This window comes from Pteronotus mesoamericanus, unplaced genomic scaffold, assembly GCF_021234165.1.
Source record: "Pteronotus mesoamericanus isolate MK-2021 breed Mesoamerican mustached bat unplaced genomic scaffold, CSHL_Meso_final contig_317, whole genome shotgun sequence".
Lineage (NCBI taxonomy): Eukaryota > Metazoa > Chordata > Mammalia > Chiroptera > Mormoopidae > Pteronotus > Pteronotus mesoamericanus.
In genome coordinates this window covers 2,187,526-2,208,991 of record NW_026555133.1, presented here as the reverse complement: position 1 = coordinate 2,208,991, position 21,466 = coordinate 2,187,526, and the positions used below count along the sequence as shown (strand labels likewise).

The window sequence follows — 21,466 nt, the reverse complement described above, 5'->3', positions numbered from 1 at the left end:
CCTCCGGCCTCTGACTGGGCAGCAGTTTCGCACGCCTCAGTTTACAATTCCCCCTCAAAATTAATTATTACAGTCACCTGCCAGTGGGCTCATTCCAGCCTCCCCTGCCTCCCAAGAAAGGAGAAACCTACCAAGAAGGACTCCTGGTGGACAACTGGACTCAAATTGTACGGCAGAGCCGAGCAGCCGTTACGCAACAGGGTCCTCTCACACAAACCCACTTCAGGGAGAAGCCAGCAGTGAGGAGCCAGCCTCCCACACACGCTGCCTCCCTCCCTGGGCTCCTGCCCCCTGAGCCAGCCCTCACTAGGAGTCCCTACAATCCAGTTTCTGCCAGCAGCAGGGACACCTCCCCTGTCCAATCAGAGCAGTGCACGGTATGCTCCTCGCCCCCTCCTTCACTACCATCCTCACTGACCAATTACAGAGCTCCCTTTCAAACACTCAGCACAGTGCTGTTGGGACAAAAAATCCTGTGGTGATTGTGAATCCTCTTTTTGCATGAGAATGGACCGATCTAGGACTGGAGTGGGAGCTTCACTTTTTGTAAGTCAGCTCCTCCTGGCTCAGAGGACTCACCCCCCTGTCCTAAGGAGACTCGAGACTGTGTGTCCCTGGCTGGAGCTGAAACTGCAAAGACATCGTGCCAGCCCAGGGCACACAGAGCACAGCAAGTGGACCGAACCGGAGCGGCGCCCAGCAGAGCTGTCGAGCCCCTTATGGCCACCTCGCGGGGGCTGCCCCGCCACCATGCTGCCCCACAGCTGTGCTGCATCTTCACAGAGCGGTGGCGCTCCTGAGCTGCCGCACAGTCCAGTCCTTCTGCAGCTGCGCGGTTTCACTGTTGAGATATTTGACCCTCAAAGACGCCTTCGTCACTGCGCCCCCAATGGGGGGTTTCCATTGGTGTTGACTCGGTGCCAAAGGCCCCTGGCTCACACCTAACACGGAGCTCTGAAGCAATGACCTGCTCTCCTGTCCCCGTCTCAGAACCAGTGCACCTGGCCCTCACCAGTGTGGCTCCGTTGGTTGGAGTGTCGTCCTGCAAAGTGAAAGATCACCGCTCACATTCCTAGTAGGACACATGCCTGGGCTGTGGCTTGGTTCCCGGTTGGGACACATGTGAAAGGCGACCAATGGATGTTTCTCTCCCTCTCTTTCCCTTTCCCTTCCCCTTCCCCATGTCTAAATATAAAGAATGAAATATTTTTATTAAAATGCATCTGTCGCCTACACGAGCCCCTCGTGCTCGATTTGTCCTCCTGCTGGTGACTGCGGGTCTCGGGTAAGTCCTCGCAGATCCATGACTTCCCGTGCGGTGGTTGAGGTTTTGGAGACTTTATTCAGTTCTGGTAGGGGACCCTGCTCTGGTGACTTTGGTCCAACAATTGGACTGAGAGTGCCCCTCCATAGGATTTGGGTTTGATCCCTGGAGGGGTATCCCTCGGTTGAGTTTGGCCTTAAAAACGGTCTCATCGGGAAGGGCTTTGCTTCCCTACATTCGGTACCCAGGAAAGGGGACCCTCCAGGTTGAAACCTCACTTTGCCCATAACGTTTGTAAAGACATCCACGTGTCAGGCCCCCAAAAAGACACTTTCAGAAGGAGGGGTGCCTCTGAGGACATTCACACTTCATGGGCACTTGGGGAGAGGTCACCGCCCATAAGGGGGGGTGAGTAATGAGAAACCCGGGCTCGGAACTTGCCCTGCCTGTCAGCCACCACGTGGCAGCAGCACGGGGGACTTTGGCTGATTGCGTGACCAAAATCCCAGTTCAGAGACTTGTATTTGGCTTCTTTACAGGACAAAAATCACAAGATTTCAAGCACTCTTGGCCAAGATGTGGTTTCTTGGAAACCTCGAAGCTTGTCTATTTCACATTCAATTACAGCAGAAAAATAATGTAGGAATGCAAGGAATTCTGAATCCTACCAGAAACAGTAGGAATGCTTGTTTCTCAACAGGTAGTTTGAGAGCACTAAATGAAAACAAGAGACGATTATGCCTTAGGAAAAACTTACTGTAAATTGGGGAGATGCCTTGATAAATGAGAAAGGGAAACCAGCGCTTGTGGAACCGAAACAAGAAGGGGGAGAACACTTCCTCTTACCTTTGGCCTGGGAACCAAGGCCAGGTTAACTGAAGATCCTCAGCAGATTCCTCACCTTCTGCCTCCTGCACTGGCTGCCCTCCGTCTGCCCCGTTTCTTTTCCTCCCCCATATTCTTTGTTTCCACAAGGGCTTGCACCCTTTTATCCTCGGGTTTCCTCTCCTCGCCCAGTGAAACCTGCCCCTTTTCACACTCAGGCCTCTGGGGGACACTGGACTGTCTGCTGTGCCCACTTGCTTTCTGTTTCCTTTCTCTGTGTTGGTAACAGAGTCTTCAGGAGAAACTGCACGCAGAGGGTTTCAAACCCGTCAGAGACAATAGAACGGCTTCTTCGGTTTTAAAAAAGGCTTTAAAGAAATTCCGACAGCATGAAACACTTGGACCACTAGAACAAAACCTTAACTAAGCCCATCTGCCAGAAAACATATTTGATCCATAATTTCGCTTTCGCATTTTGTATCCTTGTGATGTCTGTTTTGATGTGTCTAGGTGTGTATACTACACATAAGGTATACTCTGCCACCAGAAAGCAGTGCCAACGTATATTCGTAAATTCATGTTTAGATTGTAAAAGGGCCCTATTTCATTGGCTTAAAACAAATGAGTGCTCCTACCAATTGAAGAAATAACAGAAACTAACACAATTTCTTTTTAAGTGCACGTGATCTACGACTCCTCTTTGATTAAATAAAAACTAGCTTTAGGAAGATGTTGTCATTAAGTAGGATGTGCGACTGTCCAGTGCTCTGCTCGCTTTGGGCTAGCTGACCAGGTGGGGAAATAGGGTCATGAGCTTAGAGACCTGAGTGTGTCCTTCAGGAAGGCCAGCAGCCGTTTCTATCCGCACGAGGGGCCTCTCACGCCAACGGCCCTGCAGAGAGAAGCCTGTGCTAAGCTGCCTGCCTCCTGGACTGAACTGCCCGCCCGCTGGCTCTGTGTTCTTGCCGCCTGAGCCAGCCCTTGTGAAGGGGCTCCTGGGATCCTGCTTCCACCCAGAGGACCAAGGCTTCCCCGGTCCAGTCAGAGTTGCTACAGCTGTATCTTCCATCAGCTTCTTCACCAAGCGCCCAGAGGTGCCTCCATTCTGACAAACAGGACAGTACTTTTGGACCAGTCAGACTGTGGGGATTTGTAGACCTCACTTGCATGAACACAAACCCATCAGGGACCAGGGCCAGGAACTTCTGTCCTTGTAAGTCAATCCCTCAAGCTCAGGGAGTCCACCTTCTTTCTCCCCCACGGACGGTCCCCCTGGCTGGAGCTGAAACATCACTGCCAGAGCAGAATGAGCAGACCAGAGCAGGCCAGAGCGGCCCTGCGTGCAGCAGAACAGTGAGGGGCACATCATATGGGTCTAGATGGAGAGGACCAGGTCCCAGGGCCACGGAGCCCCATGACCTCCTCCCGACCGCGTTGTTTTCACAGCGGAGCTGTATCCCTGTTGAGCACCTAATAAAGTTTCCTTTACAACACCTCAGATGGGGATTCCTGTTGCCATTAAATTGGTGCCAATGACCATCAGTGACACTAGGCTAAAACAGATAGGTTATTTCCAACACGCAAAGAAAAGGGGATGAAAACCACAAGGAAGGAAATCCGTATGTGTCCACGTAGCAGTGGTCGTTCTGGGTTGGCCGTGGCTCGGCCTTGAGCTGAGTTTGGCATCAGCTTTAGCGGCTCTGAGAGCTGAGGCACTGGTGTGTGTGGTCCAACTTCCTAAACAGCCTCCTGGCTATTGAAAGGGACTCTCTCGGCAATGCTTATTCCACTTCATTTTTCCCGTTATCAGATGGCTTTTACTCAGCTGTAGAAGGTGCATACCTTCTGGGTTCTGCTTCCCGTTCTCTAGCCCAAGAGACATCCGCATTATGCCAGGAGGCACATGCAAGGCCGCTCAGGGCAAGGGCTCCCTTGTGTGTAGCCAGTATACCCTGTCCTACAACTCAGCCTGTTTTAGAATGAAACGTATGTTGTGTTACAGGACAAAGCAATGTATTTTGTCCAGGTATGTTGTTGTTGTGTGTGTGTCTGTCCGTCTGGAAGGACGCAGAAGATCTAGGAATGGTGGTGACCTCAGTGCAGCCATGTCCTTATCGCTTGCAGTTCTCATGATGAAACTGTGTTCACACATATCATTTAGAAATTAAAAAGAAATAAAAGTAATATTTTAAATTACTTCTGCTTTACCTGGCTGGTGTGGCTCAGTGGATTGAATGCCGGCCTGTGTAACAGGATCCCTGGTTTCATTCCAGGTCTAGGGCACATGCCTGGGTTGTAAGTCATGTCCTCAGCAGGGGACGCGCCAGAGGCAACCACACATCGATGTTTCTCTCCCTCCCTTTCCCTCTCTAAAAATAAATAAATAAAATGCTTAAAAAATAGATTACTTCACTTTAAGTACATTATTTTAACAGCAACACCATGCAAAGCATTGAGCTCTAACTCTAGATCCAAAAAAAGACAAATCAGTTACCTGCCTTCAAGGATCCCATGACCTTCAGAAGATGAAGGTGACTGATGTTTCTTGATCCCGTGCTACGACCCACGTCCTGTGCTAGGAATGTTCATATTTGATCTTTAACAATCACAGTAATGTGGAGCTTGGCTGGTTTCCTCACTTTACAGATGGCACAAAGAGTAGGCGTTGTCCAAAGTTGCCTGGTGGCAGAGGCTGCCTCAGAACCCAGACCCAGCAGATACTGAACACCTACACTTTCCATTGCATTAGCCAGCCTCCAGGTACAGATGGCTGAACTGCAAGGCATCTTGGGATTTGCTTAACAATCTGTGACAAGAAGGATCAAAGAAGGAAAAGCTTCATGGATGAAGTGCTAGTAAATTGGGGTGGTCCTTAAAAATGAATAGATTTTGACAGGTAAAATAAGAAGAAAAAAGTACGTGTCAACTTCTAATCAGCACCTACCCAGGGCTCCAGCAGCTGTGCCAATGCACCCATGAGCATATGTGCTTTTATACACCATGAAGTAGGCTTGTTCTCCCCCATTTACAGATGGAGACACTGAGACGTGGTAGGTCAGTGACTCATCCATAATTACAACACTGCTGAAGGCAGAGATGAGCCCACTGACTCCCAAAACCATATCCTGTCTTCAAAACTCCATGGACCCAGAATTCAAGGGAATGCTCTGTAAAGATTTGTTCTGGCCTGTGTATGCAGAGACCTGGCTCCTGACCCCAGCTTCGCTGTATCTGCTATGACATCTGACCAAGCCCCCTTGCTTCTCGGGGCCACCACACCCCCTTCCACTGACCTTCTAGACGCTCTAAATTAAAGGATTGGTCAAAGATTTCCAGCTCCATAGCTGACAGCTTTGGGCCCTAAAGCTCCCATGCTCACACCCACAGATCAGACACAACCCTAAAAACAGGGGCATGTGACTGGGAGCCAAGGGCTTTGCTTGGCTGGAAAGGTGGCTGGAGAGGGGCACCAGGGAGCACATTTCTCTGCTACTCCTCAGCTCTACCAGCCTCTCTGCCTGACCTTGACCTCGACCTCCAAGACTGGGGTCACCACCCAGAATTCTACTAGCACCCCTGTGACGTAACAAAAAATAAATCTTAGGTTTTTTCCCCAGCTCCCAACGCACAGCTGCTCCCATCCTTGGGTTCCTGGAGTGAGGAGAGGTCCTTCATACCCCAGGGAGAGGAGTGGGGGCCTCTCGGGAACTTCGGAATGGAGCCTGGTCACCAGGAAGACCAAGGCGGCACCGACGGGGCAGGGGCTGGAGATGAACTCAGTCACCAAGGCCAGGGAGTTCGGACATGTCTGGAAATGAGCCCTCCATGAAGGCCCCTAAACCTCTTCTTGTGCTCCTCTTCCACGCGACTGTTCCTGTGTCTCCTCTAATACGACAGTAAGTAAAGTGTTTTTCTGACCCTGTGAGTCATTCAAGGAAATTATGTGAGAAAGGTCTGAATGTATTGCCAATTTGTACAGAAAAGTGGGGAGCAGTCTTGAGGGACTGAGACTACTAGTAGTGTGTGTCAGAGTAGAACTGAGCTGCAGGACACCCAGCCTTGGTGTTCAGAGAGCTGGTGTCGGCACTAGGCAGGGTCAGGAGGAAATCAAATCATATCGCACCCCTCCTCCAGGCCACACCTCCCCCCACACGGGGTCCCAGGGCCTCCAGGGGGGGCTCAGGTTCTGCTGATCGATCCACCTCCTAGGGCAGCACTTTCCTCTCCTGGTAAGTCTGGCTCTTGAAGGTCTTCCCGTGTGCTTATTGGCCATTGAAAAAAATAATAAAAACATTATATGACATTTTTAAAGGTTGCTATTATCTTTTGCTTAATTCGAGCCTCTTGGCAAACCTGTTGTCCCACTTAATAGGAGAGCAAACTGAGGCTCAGAAAAATGAATCAGGCACCCAGGGTGTCTGTGTCCAGGTCAGCTATGAACTGAAGTTCCTGAGACCTGAGTTTCTCCAGCCCAGGTCAGTTCAAGGCATCCCCAGGAACTACTACACTCAGGGAATGTGTTGGCTGATGCCACTCCTCCATCTGAGCCCACGCCTCTGCTGATCTACAGAACAAGCAGAAAGCTCCCTAGAGGCCTGGTGTTGCAAGGAGAAAGCAGGAGCTGTTCCAGTTTCCTGTGGATATTTACTAGTTGAGTGCTGAGCTGCCCCAGGGCAGACGGCCCCTGGTCAGAACGCCACCTCAAAGCCCCCAGTAGCCCAGCAGGAATGCACTGGGCCTCAGAAGCCCAGAAAACTGTGAAAGGCTGGGGAAGATGCTCCCTAATCCACTGTAGTGTCCCAATAAGGAGTTGCTCTGGCAGACAGGGAGCCCACCCATCTGGAGAACTGAGCCTGGCCTCACAACCAAGCTTCCTGAAGAGCCTCAATCCTGGTTCTACGGGCAGGCTGGTAGACTGGCAGAGTGCCCGTGTGAAGACGCGTGTCCCTCCATGTAACATGGCCCTGCACCCAGCACAGCAGCCCAACTGACTTTTGCCCCTGGCCTGACTGCAGTGTGACCTGTCTGGGTGTCCGGCTCTAAGTTCCTGCTTTGCCTCGGACTCTGATGGCCCCTCCCCTAGCCTGGCCACACCCCTGTGTGGTTTCCTCTGAAAGATCTTCCTTCCTGCTCTGCTTCTCTTAGACTGTTCTTCCTGGTCGCTGTCCCAGATGGAGAAGTCTAAAGAGACCTGAGTGTGCAGCTCTGAGCCCAACCTTGGGCTCTGAAAGCCCACCCTGTGCTCGCCCTTCCCCCATCCCACCTCCTGTCAGCATCGCTGCACCAGGCTGCTTCCAGGACTCCGGGGCAGGAGAGGGAGGACTGAGGAGCACGGAACAGTGAGTGTCCTGAACATCCCCTCCCCCATCCCTCCCCTGCACTCCCGGACCGGCCCCAGCCCAGACTCAGCAGCTCAGTAACCTGACCCCTCCCTGGTATCTCCCAGCCCCTCTGTACTCCCCCTTCCCCCACCTTTCCCTTCTTCTCCCCTTCACCTCCCTTCTCCCAATACCACCCATTGGCAGATGCCCTGGGGCTTACAAAAATGAGTTGTGAATGCTGAAGAATAGTTATCAAGTGCAGATAAGGACTCAGGTCAGAGTCCTGCATTGAGAAATGGTTGAGGCCAAGAATGAGCCCTATTCTCTGCCTGTCTGATGCCCCTCATTGCACTCCCTCCCCAGTGAACATCCCCCAGGCCCTCCCAGCCAGGACTAAGAACGCCAGTGGAGAAGACAAGGGCCGTGCCTCAGACCAGCTCGGGGGAGTAGCGATGGCCGGTAGTGTCCAGCAGCAGCTGGCCCGGAAGTTGGAGTTAATGATGAAGGACAAGCTGAAGGAGTCCCAGCTGTTGCTAGAGTTCCAGCAGTTGCTGCCTGACCAGTATCTCCGCAAGGACTCTCCTTGTGTGACCACAACTCAACCAGAGAATTCAGATAGCATGGAGGTGGCCTCACTCCTGGTGGCTAAATACGGGGAGCAGCAGGCCTGGGACCTGGCCCTGCGGACCTGGGAGCTGATGGGACTGAGTGTGCTGTGTGCCCAAGCCTGCAAAGAGGCGGCCTTGGAGTCAGGTGAGTAGACAAAGCGCCCTCTGCGTGCTGTCCATCTCCTGCCCCCAGGACTGACCCCTGCCAGGCACTTCTCTGATAGAGGACTTCCTTGTCAGGGAAGGAGATCCAGGCTCAGACTAGACTGGAGCCAAGAGGCAATCTGGGGAAGCAGAACCTTGCCGGACCTCACTCTGGCGAAGTCCATTCCCAGAAACCCATGTGGTCACCAGAAAACCTAGGAGGGAGAGCTCAGAGTGCCAGAGAGACCAGAGGCTGACACTCGGAAGGCGCCAACAGGAAGCATGTGGGTTTCTCACCCACCTCAAGGTAGAAACGTGCCCAGCCTTGTGCTGTAAGCACAGAAGGGAGTCAGCAAGAAGTAGGTTCGATCCCGGCATCACCACACTGGGCAAGTCGCTTCGCTGCTCTTTGCATCTGAGTCCCCATCAGTACAGGGAGTGAGTAAGAGCCTGCCTCCGAGACAGTAGGAGGGTTAAAGAGAGAATCTGTGTTAGGCTTCTGGCACAGCATCTATTCCTAGTGAGTGTTCCACAAGTTGTTCCACTGCTATAGTGGCTGCCTCTGTGGATGTTACTAGTATTAGCATCTGTGGGGGGCAGAGACTTTAGCCTCCTGTGAGGGGAGCTGAGGCACAGAGAGGAGTTCTGAGTTACACGGGGAGGGAGAGACAAACTTCCTGCAGCCAGGTCAGGACACCTGCCGGCAGGGCCCGGGCTCCCTTCGGCAGCGAGGGGCTGGGGCAGGCTGCAGTGCGTGCACTGGTCTCTCCTCGGAAGACAGGGTCTCTGCCTTCTGGTTCTTCTTGGTTGGAGGACCCTGGGGTCAATGCCCTGGCTCCTGCCCACCCTGCTCGCCAGTGTCACCCTCCTTACCTGCTTCCCACAGCCCAGTCTCCCTCATTCCTCTACTTCCTGGTTCCAATGGGACTTTCCTGCAGGGCTCCCCTCCACCACAGTGCTGAAATGATTTGACCTTGAGTCCTGGGCCTCCTCCAAGAGTTAAAAAGAATTTGGAACTCTTGCCTGACAAATGGTCAGAGCAAGAAAGTGAGGTTTGCTAGTTGGCATGAGACCCCCAGGTGGGGCTGCATGGCATTCAGTGCGTTCTCACCCAGGTGAGCCTGTGGCTGCACAAGGACCTGGGCCAGGAAACTACGTAAGGAGGACGGAGGAGGAGGGATGAGGTGGTGGGGTCAGTAGGCCTAGAGGGATCTTTCAGGAACACTCCAGTGTTGAGACCACACCCCCTCTGATTTGACAGATGGCAGCCTGAGGCCCAGGCAGGGAGCCTCCCCCAACCAGGTGCCACGTGCAACATGGTCCTCGCCCGGGCACAGCTCGGGTGCTGATCTCAGTGGACTCTGAAGTTCCGTGGGGCAGGGTGGTAGCCAGTTCCCAGGAGGCCTCTGATCTCCAGGTGCTGCCCAGGAGGAGGGCCGGCGTATTCCTCAGCCCAAGTCCAACTCCGCTCCTGCCTCCTCTCATCTCGGCCTTCGCCATGCTAGTCACCAGGCTGAAACCTCTGCTCAACCCTGGCCTCCTTCTCTTTTCCTCCCAGCATCCAAATCCACGCTCACACAGCGCCTGGAAACAGAGCCAGGGTTGGAACCTAGAACCAGCGATTTCTCCCTCGAGTCTGCTGCTGCTTCGGGAGGACCCACCCCGTTTCCATGTCCCCCATTTCCGTTCCCCTTCCTTCTGTGCCCGCTCCCCCTCCTCCTGCTCCCAGGCCCTGGCACTGATGGTCACAGGCTCAGGTCCATTGTCTGATACAATTACAACTAATCCTGCTTTCTCTTGGTTTCCATTTACATTAAATATATTTCCATCTCTTTTCTTTAGGTTCATGTGTCCTTCTAGCTGAAATGAGTCCCTTGTAGGCAGCCTGTAGTCTGGCCTTAGGGCTTTATTGTTGGTTTGTTTTCATTTTTATCCATTCAGCCACTCTATGTCTTATGATTAGGGAATTTAATCTTTTTACATTTAAAGTAATAATTGAGAGAAGGAACTGTCAATGTTTTTGTAGCTTTTATGTATCTCCCTTTTTTCCTTCCTACTTCTCTTGCTGTTTATCTCTGTGATTTGAGTACTTCCTATAGTGGTAGCTTTGATTCCTTTCTCTTCTTCTCTTGTGGATCTGCTACCAGTTTTTGCTTTGTGTCCACCATGAGACTGACATAAAATATACTTATTATAGTCTATGTTAACCTTATGGAAACTTAATTTCAATGAGATCCAATAATTCTACCCTTTTACTCCCTCCGTATTTTATGATTTTGATGTCATATTTACATCTTTTGTATTGTGTCTCTATTACCAAATTATTTTACCTACAGTTATTTTAATACTTTGACCTTTTCTTCCTCTTGGAGTTCCACTCTTCAAATTTATTATTTCGATATGATAAAAAAAAATGTTGTGGTAGAAAATGAAACCACATAAGTAATAAATTTCTTAAACTCCTTCCTTTAGGCACTGAATACTCAGGAAATGCTGAAGTCATTGCTTTCCCATCATTGAATTAGGGTTTTCCCAAAAATAAATACACACACAGTCTTGTCATAATATTTTTCATTCCAATACCCATACAACTGAGTATGCAAATGTAGGAGGTCTCAAGACCCCTGTTTCAAGCGTAGGAATGTGCCGTCTCAACACTGTATATTTAAACTGTAAAGAAGTTCAAATATAAAAAAAATGCAATTTCTTCATAAACATTTTGTGTCTTTTACTACCAATCACATATTCCTTTGGACACCCTGAAAAATTTCCCTGTACACACACACACACACACACACACACACACACATTTAATGTATGTGCATATGTGAGTAAAGTGTTGGTAGCTACCCATCCCCAAAGATCAAGTATTTTCTTTAATCATCTGTATTGGTGTCAAAAAATGAATACAGATACATATTACATTGAGATTTAAATACATAATTATGAAATATAAACAAGCTAAGGAGTTACTGGCCAACAAGCAGGGTCCTGCTGCTGCTGCACATAGGCTAATTCCAGAAGCAGAGGCTTGGGAAAAAGAAAACAGTCTTTTATTCAAAAGTTACATAATCTTGGAAGAATGGCATACTTCTGTCTCAGAGCCCGTCCCCTTAAAACACCCAAAGAAAAATAACTCTGCCACCCTCTGCCAGGCCAGACCAATCCTGGGTTGCACCTGGATTTCCTTGTCTCACTTAGAACACCATCTTTTGGGAGGCACAGGCAGCCACTGCATGACCATCCATGTGGAACCCCAAGGAAAAGAAAGAAAGTAAGCCCCTCCCCTTCCTCCTTTTAAATCTTCCTGCCTATACTTCCATGCATTCTGGAAGCGTCCAGCTTCCCAGCCAATCCCGTCCTAGATTTGTAGGTGGGCACCTCACCTTGTCGTGGCACCATAGGGAAGCAAGAGGGTTTTTTCTTCCGCCAATCATGCTTGCCAGCCTACGGCTTCTCTGCCTGGCGGTGGAGAGATCTGTCATGCACCCAACGAGCTGCTTTACCGTCACCTCAAGCAAATCCCCCAATGGTTCCTCCATTTTTCTCCCCAGTGATCTAATCAGGTATCTTGGTATTAATTTCCCCCTTGAACACTTCTGAACCTTTGTAATTCTACAAAGGCAAATGTGCAAAGGTCTCATTCTTCTGGAGCTACTTCTTGCTGGCCAAGGTTGTAGTCCTACCTATCTCCAGGTCCAGAGAACAACAACAACAAAAAAGGTGGTCACAAATGAAGGGAAGACTTCACACAAGGGAGGAGGATCTTGTAAAGTCCAGGTCACTTGGTTGTCCCGGGGAAGCGACACTCACAATGTCCAAAGAACAGCATTGTTGGACAGGTTAGGGGCATATTCAGAACGATAAGAAAGGTAAGGGTGAATATTACACTGTGCCAGATTAAGAAAGGAGTGGCTTCCTTGGAGGAAGGTGTGCAAGGCATTTCACCCATGTCTGAAGCTCTTTGTCAACTATACTTAAATTAGGCTGAGGGGAATATTCTCAGATTTCCCTCCCTGAAAAATTGTGGGCCTTTTCTGCCTGAACCATTCAGGAAGAAAACGAAAGCAATTTGAAGCAAAGCTGATAAACCAAGCCATACCTCACCAACTCAAACATACAGGCCACCCAATAAATCAAGTCTTAATTCAGGAGGTGGCAATACAGATGGGTTTCTTAAGTGAGGTCTATACTTGTAAACAAGCTCCTGGGTGTATGTTTCATAGGCATACACTCCATGAAAATAGAAGGAAGAACACAAAGTTTAATTTACACAACAGATCATAAGCCAGTCTCTGCTATTGCAGTACTGTCCTTCGAGAAGATGTCCTGTTGTAAAGCTTTTGCCAGAATGAGATTAAACAGTGACCATTTGACAGGTTCTTCTTGCCTGTAAACTGAACAACTCTGGCAATCTCATCAGGTGCTGAAGTAACATCTGAATGCACAAACCAGTCCAGCTTCGAAGTGAAAACAAAACTTTGATGACAGCTACACTAGAGTCCAATATCCACAACTGAGCATTATGGTTTTCCTTCAAACGTGATATTTCTCCTTAAGACCACCTTCACTGTCATCAAAGAGACTGCCACTTTTTGATTTTGCCTTATTTGCATAAACGCTACAAGAACAGCAATTAGTCACATGGGCTCTTTAAATCTGCTTTGCTGTAACTTATACAAGGAACCCTTAGACTAAGCTTCCGTAAATCCTGCAGGGTACAGGTGTCCAGCCACACACCTGTCAGCGGGCTTTGCACGCAATACCTATATTCTTCGAGCCACTGAGGTTCCAAATGTGTCATAAGGTTTCTTCTTTGCCTTATTCCAGGGAAGCAACCTTCATTCCTTACCTGGAAAGACTGCCTTTTAGCACACGACCAAACGAGGTACCAGGCCATTTCTTCAGTTGGCTTTTCTTAGCTTCAAAAGTCAATCTCATTTCCTCAAGGCTTTCTGATAATAACCAGAGTCCAGGCAGGCCTCCTTCAGGTCTAACGTTCCAGGCAATGTCTTAGTTGGTAAAACCACCATTGGAAACTGGCCTTATTGGTTTCATGCAGAGAAATTTTATGCCATCACTCAGTCTTGAAGAATGCAAATCTGGAGGGAAAGGGTAGTGAGAAAACAACAAAACAAAAAGAAAAATTCTTGTCCTTCCAAAACCCACCCAAATTGCATCTCCATGCCTAATGCCTTCTATTACTAAAACCATACAATTTCTTTCCAACTTAATGTGAAGTTTTAACTCTCAGATGCCTCAATTTCCTTTCAAAAGAGCTAAAGGAGGGACTGGGAATCTTATCTCTCACCAACTAATACGCCAGCTAGCACCAAACAACCTTTGCTAGGTCCAACTGGCACAAGGGCCCCAATGGCAGAGACATTTTCTCACCAACTGGTATGCCAACCGGTCCCATGGCAGAGACATTGTCTCACCCAGCCAGTACTCCTAACGGCACCGTGGCTCAAACCCCAAATGGCAGAAACAGAGGATTCCAGGGGCACACAACGTAGCAGAGGTCAAACCAAGTTCCCAGTAGATAAGCAAGCAAGCATAGAATAACTTTAACCAAGAACTGAAGTTTCTTTCATTTCAAGTCAAAACTTTCACAACCTTCTATATACTTTTACAACTTTCAATACACCTTCTATGCTCATTTACAAATAACCATTTTAGCCTAACTCACTTTCAGTTCTTGTCCTTTTAACAATGGAAAAGCTCATACTCAGACTCTGTATCAGGTAACTTCAAATCCTTAGATGTGCAAACACATTCTACTCCTTATTGCGTGAAATACTCTCCTTTTCCGAAAGAGTAACTTTAAATCTCCTTCCGGAGTGCAGGTGTAGCTTTCCCTCTCAGCATCAGCCACAGCAGCAGGGCCTGAGTCCTCCTCACCTGGTGCCCCTCTTATCCGTGTGTGGAGGCTCCAAGGCTTGATTCCCATGAGCGTTAGGGAAAAGGGTGTCGTCAGCAGGTCATCATAGGAGCCAGTCCATTGCTCAGCTATCTTCTGCTCAGGCCCTTGAGTCTCCCAGTTCTTTAGTAAGACTCAACCTCCAGACCAGAATAGTGTGGGGACTCATCAGACTGGTAGATGAATCTGCAGTAGGTGATCCATCCAGAAAAGGTATCCACAAAAACTAATAAAAGTTTGACATTCCCTCTGGTTTTAGGCATTTGTGTAAAGTCTACTTGCCAGTCTTTAAATGGGCATAACCCTTTATATAGTACTTCTTTTTCTGCTGGGGCAGGCTCTGTCGTAGGATTGTCTTGGTGCATACCTGGCAGTGTTGAGTGATCCTCTGAATGGCCTTTACAATTGAGGGCCCTTCAAATGAGGCCTAATGAGGTCCATCAAATCACCCCTTCATGGAGGTGTTTGGAAATGGGATATGCTAGAGCTTCAAGGAGTAAGATTATACCTTGATTGTTGATCTGCCATAAAGAATTAGGGTCAGTGTTAGAGAATCCCCATTCACAGGCCTGTTCCTCATCTTGTTCTGTATATAGGGTTTAAATTTTGACAAGTTCATACAGGGCATCAAAGCCCCTAAGTGTGGTGGCCCTCCAGCTGCTTGTCTCATTACTTTATCAGCAGTGTGGTTCCCTGACTCACTTTGGAACTGTCCCTTCCGTGTCCTTGGCAGTGTATGATGGCAATCTGATTCAGCAGGTTCACTGCCTCTAGCAATTGTAAAATCTCTTTGGCATGTTTATCATCCTTGTCCCCTGAGGTTAAGAGCCCTCTCTCTGTCCGTATTGCTCCATGGGCATGGACACCATGAAGACATATTTGGATTTGGTGTAGGCATTAACCTTCTTTCCCAGAGCCAGCACTAAGGCTCTGGTGAGAGCTATCAGTTCAGCCTTTTGGGCTGAGGTTCCCAGCGCAAGGGCTTTGGCTTCTACTACCTTGTCTACGGTGACTACCACACACCTGGCTCATGATTGGCCGTTTTCCATGTAGCTGATCCTGTCTATGTAGAGCTCCCAGTCCGGTGCTTTCAGTGGCTGTTCCAAAAGATCTGGCCTGCTGGACTGGGCTTGGTCAATGATTCCCAAGCAGTCATGCTGGAGGGCTGAGTCTCCCTCTGAGTCCAGAAGCAGGGTGGCCAGGTTCAAGGTTCGGGTAGTCTGTAAGGTAACATTTGGGTTTTCTAAGAAAATGGCCTGGTGTTTTCCCATGTGCCCTGCCATCAGCCAATACCCTCCTTTCTGTTCCAGTAGAGTTAGGACCTGGTGTGGCACAAATACCATAGTAGGCTGCTCCAGAGTGAACTTCTCAACTTCCTGTAAGATGCCACAAGTACCTGTCACTGCCTGAAAGCATGGTGTCCATCCCTTTGTCACATGATCCTACTTCTTTGAGAGATAGTCTGTGGCTTGGGGGATGTTTCCCAGAGTTGGATTAGGAACCTCAGTCCAATGCCCTGACTTTCATGAATATATAATTTGAATGGTTTTGTAAACTGGGTGATGCTAGTGTGGGAGCTGAAACTAGCTTTTCTTCAAGGTGTCAAATGCTACCTGACAATTTCTTGTTCATTTGAAAGGTTCAGGGTCCAGTCCTTTTAAGGAATTATACAGTGCTTTTGCTATAAGTCCAAAGTGTGGAATCCAAATTCAGCAGCACCCTGTAATCCTTAAGAACCCACAAAGCTGCCTCTGGTTCTCTGGGATTTGTATTAGAGCAATGACTTCTTTTCTATCCACCATTAAGCTCTTCGTGCTCTGTTTCCATTGAAACCCCAGGCAGGCCATCTCCTGTTTTGAAATCTGGGTTTTGTGAGGCAATACTTTTTATCCTCTTTTAGCTAACAGATTCAGGACTGTGACAGCATTGAACAGGCAGTCCTCATAGTTATTGCTCGCTATCAGCAGGTTGTTTATGTATTGTAAAAGAACTCCTGTTTTCAATTGCATATCTCACAAGTCTTTCACTAATTCTTCCCAAAATATAGTCACAGAGTTCTTAAATCCTTGTAGCAACATGATCCAATAGTCTTGGTGCATCTCCTTAGTTTCGGGTTCTGCCATTTCAAGGCCAACAGTAGTTGAGCCTGTTCATCTATTGGGATGCAGAAAAAGGCATCCTTCCTTCAAGTCAAGGACTGAAAACCATTGACTATCCCCAGACACCATGGTCAATAGAGTATAAGGGTTGGGCACCATAGGATGAATGTCCTGAACAATGTCATTTATGGCTCTAAGATTCTATACAAATTCATACTGATTATAGTGAGGCTTTTGACTGGCAAAATGGGAGCGTTAAGGGGAAATGGCATGCCTGAGTAAGCCCCAATTTTAAAAATTTTGTAATATTGGCTGAATCCCCTCTAAAGCTTCCTTCTTAGGAGAATATGGTTTTTTTTTCATGGGATCTGTGCCTCTTCTTTTAGGTAAATTTTTATGGATTGGATGTTAACCCCTTTACCTGGGGTGCCATCAGGTTTGATCAATCTGCTCATACACCGTGAGAGAAGAGCCACAAAGGGCACACGTGGCCCGGTGGCACATCAGGCCCATGATACCACTCTCTGGCTGTGATGTGCCTCATGCCCCTTCCTCAGGTAGCTGATCTGTGGGACATACGACAGGGACAGGGCCGGTCCATTGGTGAGAACCACCACCTAGTGTTGGTAGATATGGCAGACCTGTCCCAAGTGTCTTTGCATTTCCATCACCCCAGGTCATTCTTGGGCTTCTCCATTAACTCCATGGTCTCTCCCTTCACCTCGAAGGTGAGCTTTTCAGTGCCTGAGCTGAACAGGTACAGTTTCTGGACAACACACAGAACATAGGTGCCCTCGCCATTATTCAGGCAAGCCTTGCAGCAGGCACAGGGAGCTGGGGGATTCAGCGACCAACTCTTCCACCTCCTCCAGGATGTAGTTGGAGGGGAACCAGCCCAACTGCCCATAGTAGCCTCCATGCCAGCAGTGACATGGCATGCACTTCTCCATGACAGTGACACGGGACTCCATCACCAGGGATAGTTTGTCTACCTTCACAGTCATGTAGGCAAACTTGACAAAGCCCAGCATGCTGAGGTCAGAGGTGCAGTTGACACGCGTTTATTGGCGGGGTACTCAGCATCCATGCTGGGTGTTGGGGACGCATCCCAACACTGGTCTTCTTCTTTGTCTTGTCAAGGCTGAGGGTTTCCTTTGGATTCTTCATGAGGGTGCTCTTCTTCAGCCTGATCTTCCTCTCTATGTACTTCGAGGCATGCAGCCTGTCCTGCTGGCCATATTCTTCACCTGCCACCACATCCTAGAGTCATTCAGCAGACACATGTGCCAGTTTTCCTTGATGTCAAGTTTCTGGTCCTGTTGGGAAATTTAATCCCACTGGGCTCTAACAACAACTTCTGCCATCTTTCATGGAGGCCTTTTTTGGTACTCAGTTGGGAGAGGTGACTGGCAAAACAAAACTACTCAAAAGGAGAATGTTTTAGCTAATTACACCTCTGAAGTTATAAAGCTGTAAGTGGCTCATTCAGGAACAGGTGTTCTAGAAGCAAAATTAGGAAGGAGAAGTGAAAGAGGGAAGTGGGGAAACCAATGAAACTGGCAGTACAGAGCACCTAAGCCTGTGACTAACTGAGGTTTGATGCTTGATGGGTATTCTGGGCACAATATAGAGCACACATCAGAGTTATGTCTTCTGGGGGACAAGGAACTGCCATTTGCCACTGGTTGAGTGCTCCTCCTAGGGCATTTACTCCCCTGGGGTCCTTGCCTGCCACACCCATTGCTTAAGACAGACACCTCAAACAGAAAAACCCCAGTGCTTGTAGAAGAATATCCTTGGCCTGTACCTCAATGGAAGGTGCAGAGGGGGTACTGTCAGGACCAGTAGTATCTGCTACACCACCATTAGCCCCTTCATGCTGCCAGGACCACTTACAATTTAAGGATGAAAGAACTGATGCTCAGTGGGCTACAAGTTCAGGTCATGGAATTCATGAAAGCAGAGAGCTGTGTCTGTTTCGTTCACCCTTTATCCCCAGCTTCTTCATCAGGGCCCGGCACTGTAAGACCTTGATTAATCTTGGTAGAATGAAGGAACTTTACACAGCAAGAATGAGTTGGTCAAGTCAAGGCTTGAGTTAGGATCTTCTCCGCAAAACCCCATGTGTCCTCCACTGACCTGGCAAGAAAGTACCGTTACCCGCAGTCAGCACAGGGTGTAGGATGGAGTGGGTGCAGAAACAGCTGTGAATAAATGAATAAATGGTAAAACAAGTGAACAAATGTATTCTATACTTTTCTATTCCATCTTTCCCTCCCTTACTTAGGAATCACAGAAAAATACCATGAGGGAAGGAAAGAAATGCCCCTCCATACAATGTCACAGAAAAATGAGGATTTCCAACAGGAATTCACACAGCTGCTACTTCTACACAGATCTCAACCCAGAGGCTATAATTTTCCACTCTGGAAAAGGAAACACAGCGTGATAGAGAATCAAAATCTTTTGATGGAGGTCAGAGACTTATTTGGCCCTGGCCCGGGTACCCAGAGAGAGCCTCCCACAGTCGTACTGCATGGGGTGGCTGGAATCGGGAAGTCAACCCTGGCCAGACAGGTGAGGAGAGCCTGGGAGGAAGGCCGGCTGTACAGGGACCGCTTCCAGCATGTCTTCTACTTCAACTGCAGAGAGCTGGCCCAGTCCAGGACAATGAGTCTCAATGAGGTCACCAAAAAAGACTGGGCTGTCGATGTGGCTCCCATTGGACAGATCCTGTCTCAGCAGAAGAAGCTGCTCTTCATTCTTGATAACTTGGATGAACCAGAATGGGACTTGGAGGAGCACAGTTTTCAGCTCGATCCGCACTGGGGCCCTCAGCAGCCGGTGCACGCACTGCTGGGCAGCTTGCTGAAGAAAACCTTACTTCCCGAGGCTTCCCTGCTCATCACAGCTCGGATCACAGCTCTGGGGAAGCTCATTCCTTATTTAAAGCAGCCACGCTGGGTGGAGGTCCTCGGATTCTCTGAGTCAGCCAGGAGGGAGTATTTCCATCAATACTTCACAGATCATAGCAAAGCAATCAGAGCCTTTAACTTGGTTGAATCAAACCCGGCTCTCTTGACCATGTGTGTGGTGCCCTGGGTGACCTGGCTGGTCTGCACTTGCCTGAAGCAGCAGATGGATCAGGGGCAAAAACTCTCACTGACCTGCCGGACAACCACAGCCCTCTGTCTGCACTACTCTTCCCACGTTCTCCAAGCTCAGTCCCTCGGGACTAAGCTGTGGGATATCTGCTCTCTGGCTGCTAAGGGCATCGGGCAAGGAAAGACCCTGTTCAGTCCGGAGGACCTGAGAGAACACGGGTTAGATGAGGACATCATCTCCGCTCTCTTGAAGATGGGTGTTCTTCAGGAACACCCCACCTCTCTGAGCTACAGCTTCATTCACCTCTGTTTCCAGGAGTTCTTTGCAGCAATGTCTTGTGTTTTAGAGGGTAAGAAGTTAATGAGCATCAAAAGTATGAAAGAGTTGATAGGAGAACGTGGGGTGGTTAGTGTGTTTGGGAAACCAACCACGTGTTTCCTATTTGGCCTTCTGAGTGAGCAGGGCATGAGAGAGACAGAGAGCATCTTCAAATGCCAGCTCTCCCAGGACAGGTATCACAAGCTGCTGCGATTGGCCAAGAAGGAGGCCAACCTCACACAGCAGAAACTAGGACCATATTGTTGGCACTTGTTCCACTGTCTTTACGAGATTCAGGATGAAAAGTTTCTGACAGAAGTAATGTCCAATTTCTCTGGAACAAGTACATGTGTCCAAACTGACATGGAGCTCCTGGTGTTCACCTTCTGCATTAAATTCAGCCGGCTCGTGAAATGGCTTCAACTGAACGAGGGTGGACCGCACCGACAAGCACAAAGATCTTCAGGTGTTGTTCTGTGAGTGCTCCCCCTCCCTTCCCTCCAGCTCCTCTGTTGTTCCCACTCTCCTGGCCCCGGAGGAACCAGAGCTAAGCCTGGCCTCAAGTTGCTAAAGGACTGAGTCACCAGGGACTTCTAACGGCCACTCTGACTCCCATTCTCTCTCCACCGAGGATCCTGAGCCGCAGTGTCTGAATATGTGACCTTCCCTAATGCACCTGCGGTGGCCCTGCCTTGCACTGCTGCTCCTCCTCCCGCTCGGGCATGACATCCACCTTCGCTCCTGGTGCGCGTCCCCCCCAGGCTCACGTCACCTCCCATCTACCCAGCCCACCTGCTCTACTTCTCCCTCTTGACACGCTTTCCTCCAGGCACTGCTCACTCAGCTGCTTCAGGCACCCCCTCGATGGATGTTCACTACGACATTAACCCTAAGATCTCTCCCTTCACCTCAGAGTGTGTGTGTGTGTGTATGTGTGTGTGTGTGTCTGAAAAGGAGTCTCTACTGTCCCTGCAAAACCAATTTTCTTGTGTGTGCCAGTGATGCACTATTGCCCCAGGTACCCCTGCTTGAATATGATGGATCAGCTTTCTCTAACAACTCCTGTATCTCTCCTATAGATTATTCACTCCATAAATGAGTATTATACACTGGTTTTATGCCAGATCCTAAATATCAAAGATTAATGAAGCACATACCTGTCTCAAGAAACTCAAATCTGGGGGGGAGACAGACATCTGTCCAGTAACTAGAATAGAGTAAAAAACCTATGATAAGAGAGACATAGAAGGGGCAGTTGGTGGCCCAAAGAAGGAAGGGATCACATGACTGCACCACAAAAGAACAGAGACCCCAAGGAGGAAATGTAGGATTTGTGTGTTATATTTTCAGATTTATATTTTTCTAAATATAAATCTCATGCAGACGGGACGTGGAACAGGCTGGTCCCACAACCAGGTGTGGCAGATAAAAATGTGGGAGAGACACTGGGAGCAAGCGTCCCAGTCTCACATTGGACCCCCCCAGCACAGGTTTCCAGTGCCAAGGAGATAAGTCCCTATAACTTCTTGCTGCAAAACCAGCAGGGATTGAGTCAGTGGAAGGAACTGTGGGAGTCCAAAGCAGCTCCTTTTAAAGGGCTCACACACGGACTTACTCAGACTCACTCCCAAATAGCTCCATCACCAGAAAGGCAGCTTGAAGAGCACCAGTGGCATACAGGGAGAAACTGAAGTAACTGGCATCAAGACAAGAGCTGGGGGACAGCTTTCTCCCAGTCAGTGAGTCACGCACAGGCCATTGTTCCTTTTCTGAACCCTCCTCCCCAATGGAGCCACAGACCCCGTTGCTGAGTGCCATACCTGGGACTCCATCAACCTGCCTTACACTGTCTGCCAGCCCTG

The 21,466-nt window shown here is 49.1% G+C and overlaps 1 protein-coding gene across 1 annotated transcript in view; it reads left to right on the top strand.

Annotated features, from left to right (window-relative positions):
* Positions 1-21,466, top strand: part of NLRP1 (NLR family pyrin domain containing 1) — a 96,796-nt gene that overhangs the window by 37,597 nt on the left and 37,733 nt on the right. The window contains exons 2-3 of the mRNA XM_054575673.1: positions 7,774-8,163; positions 18,469-20,080. Coding sequence (XP_054431648.1) covers positions 7,774-8,163; positions 18,469-20,080 — 2,002 coding nt within the window. The remainder of the gene's footprint in view (positions 1-7,773; positions 8,164-18,468; positions 20,081-21,466) is intronic.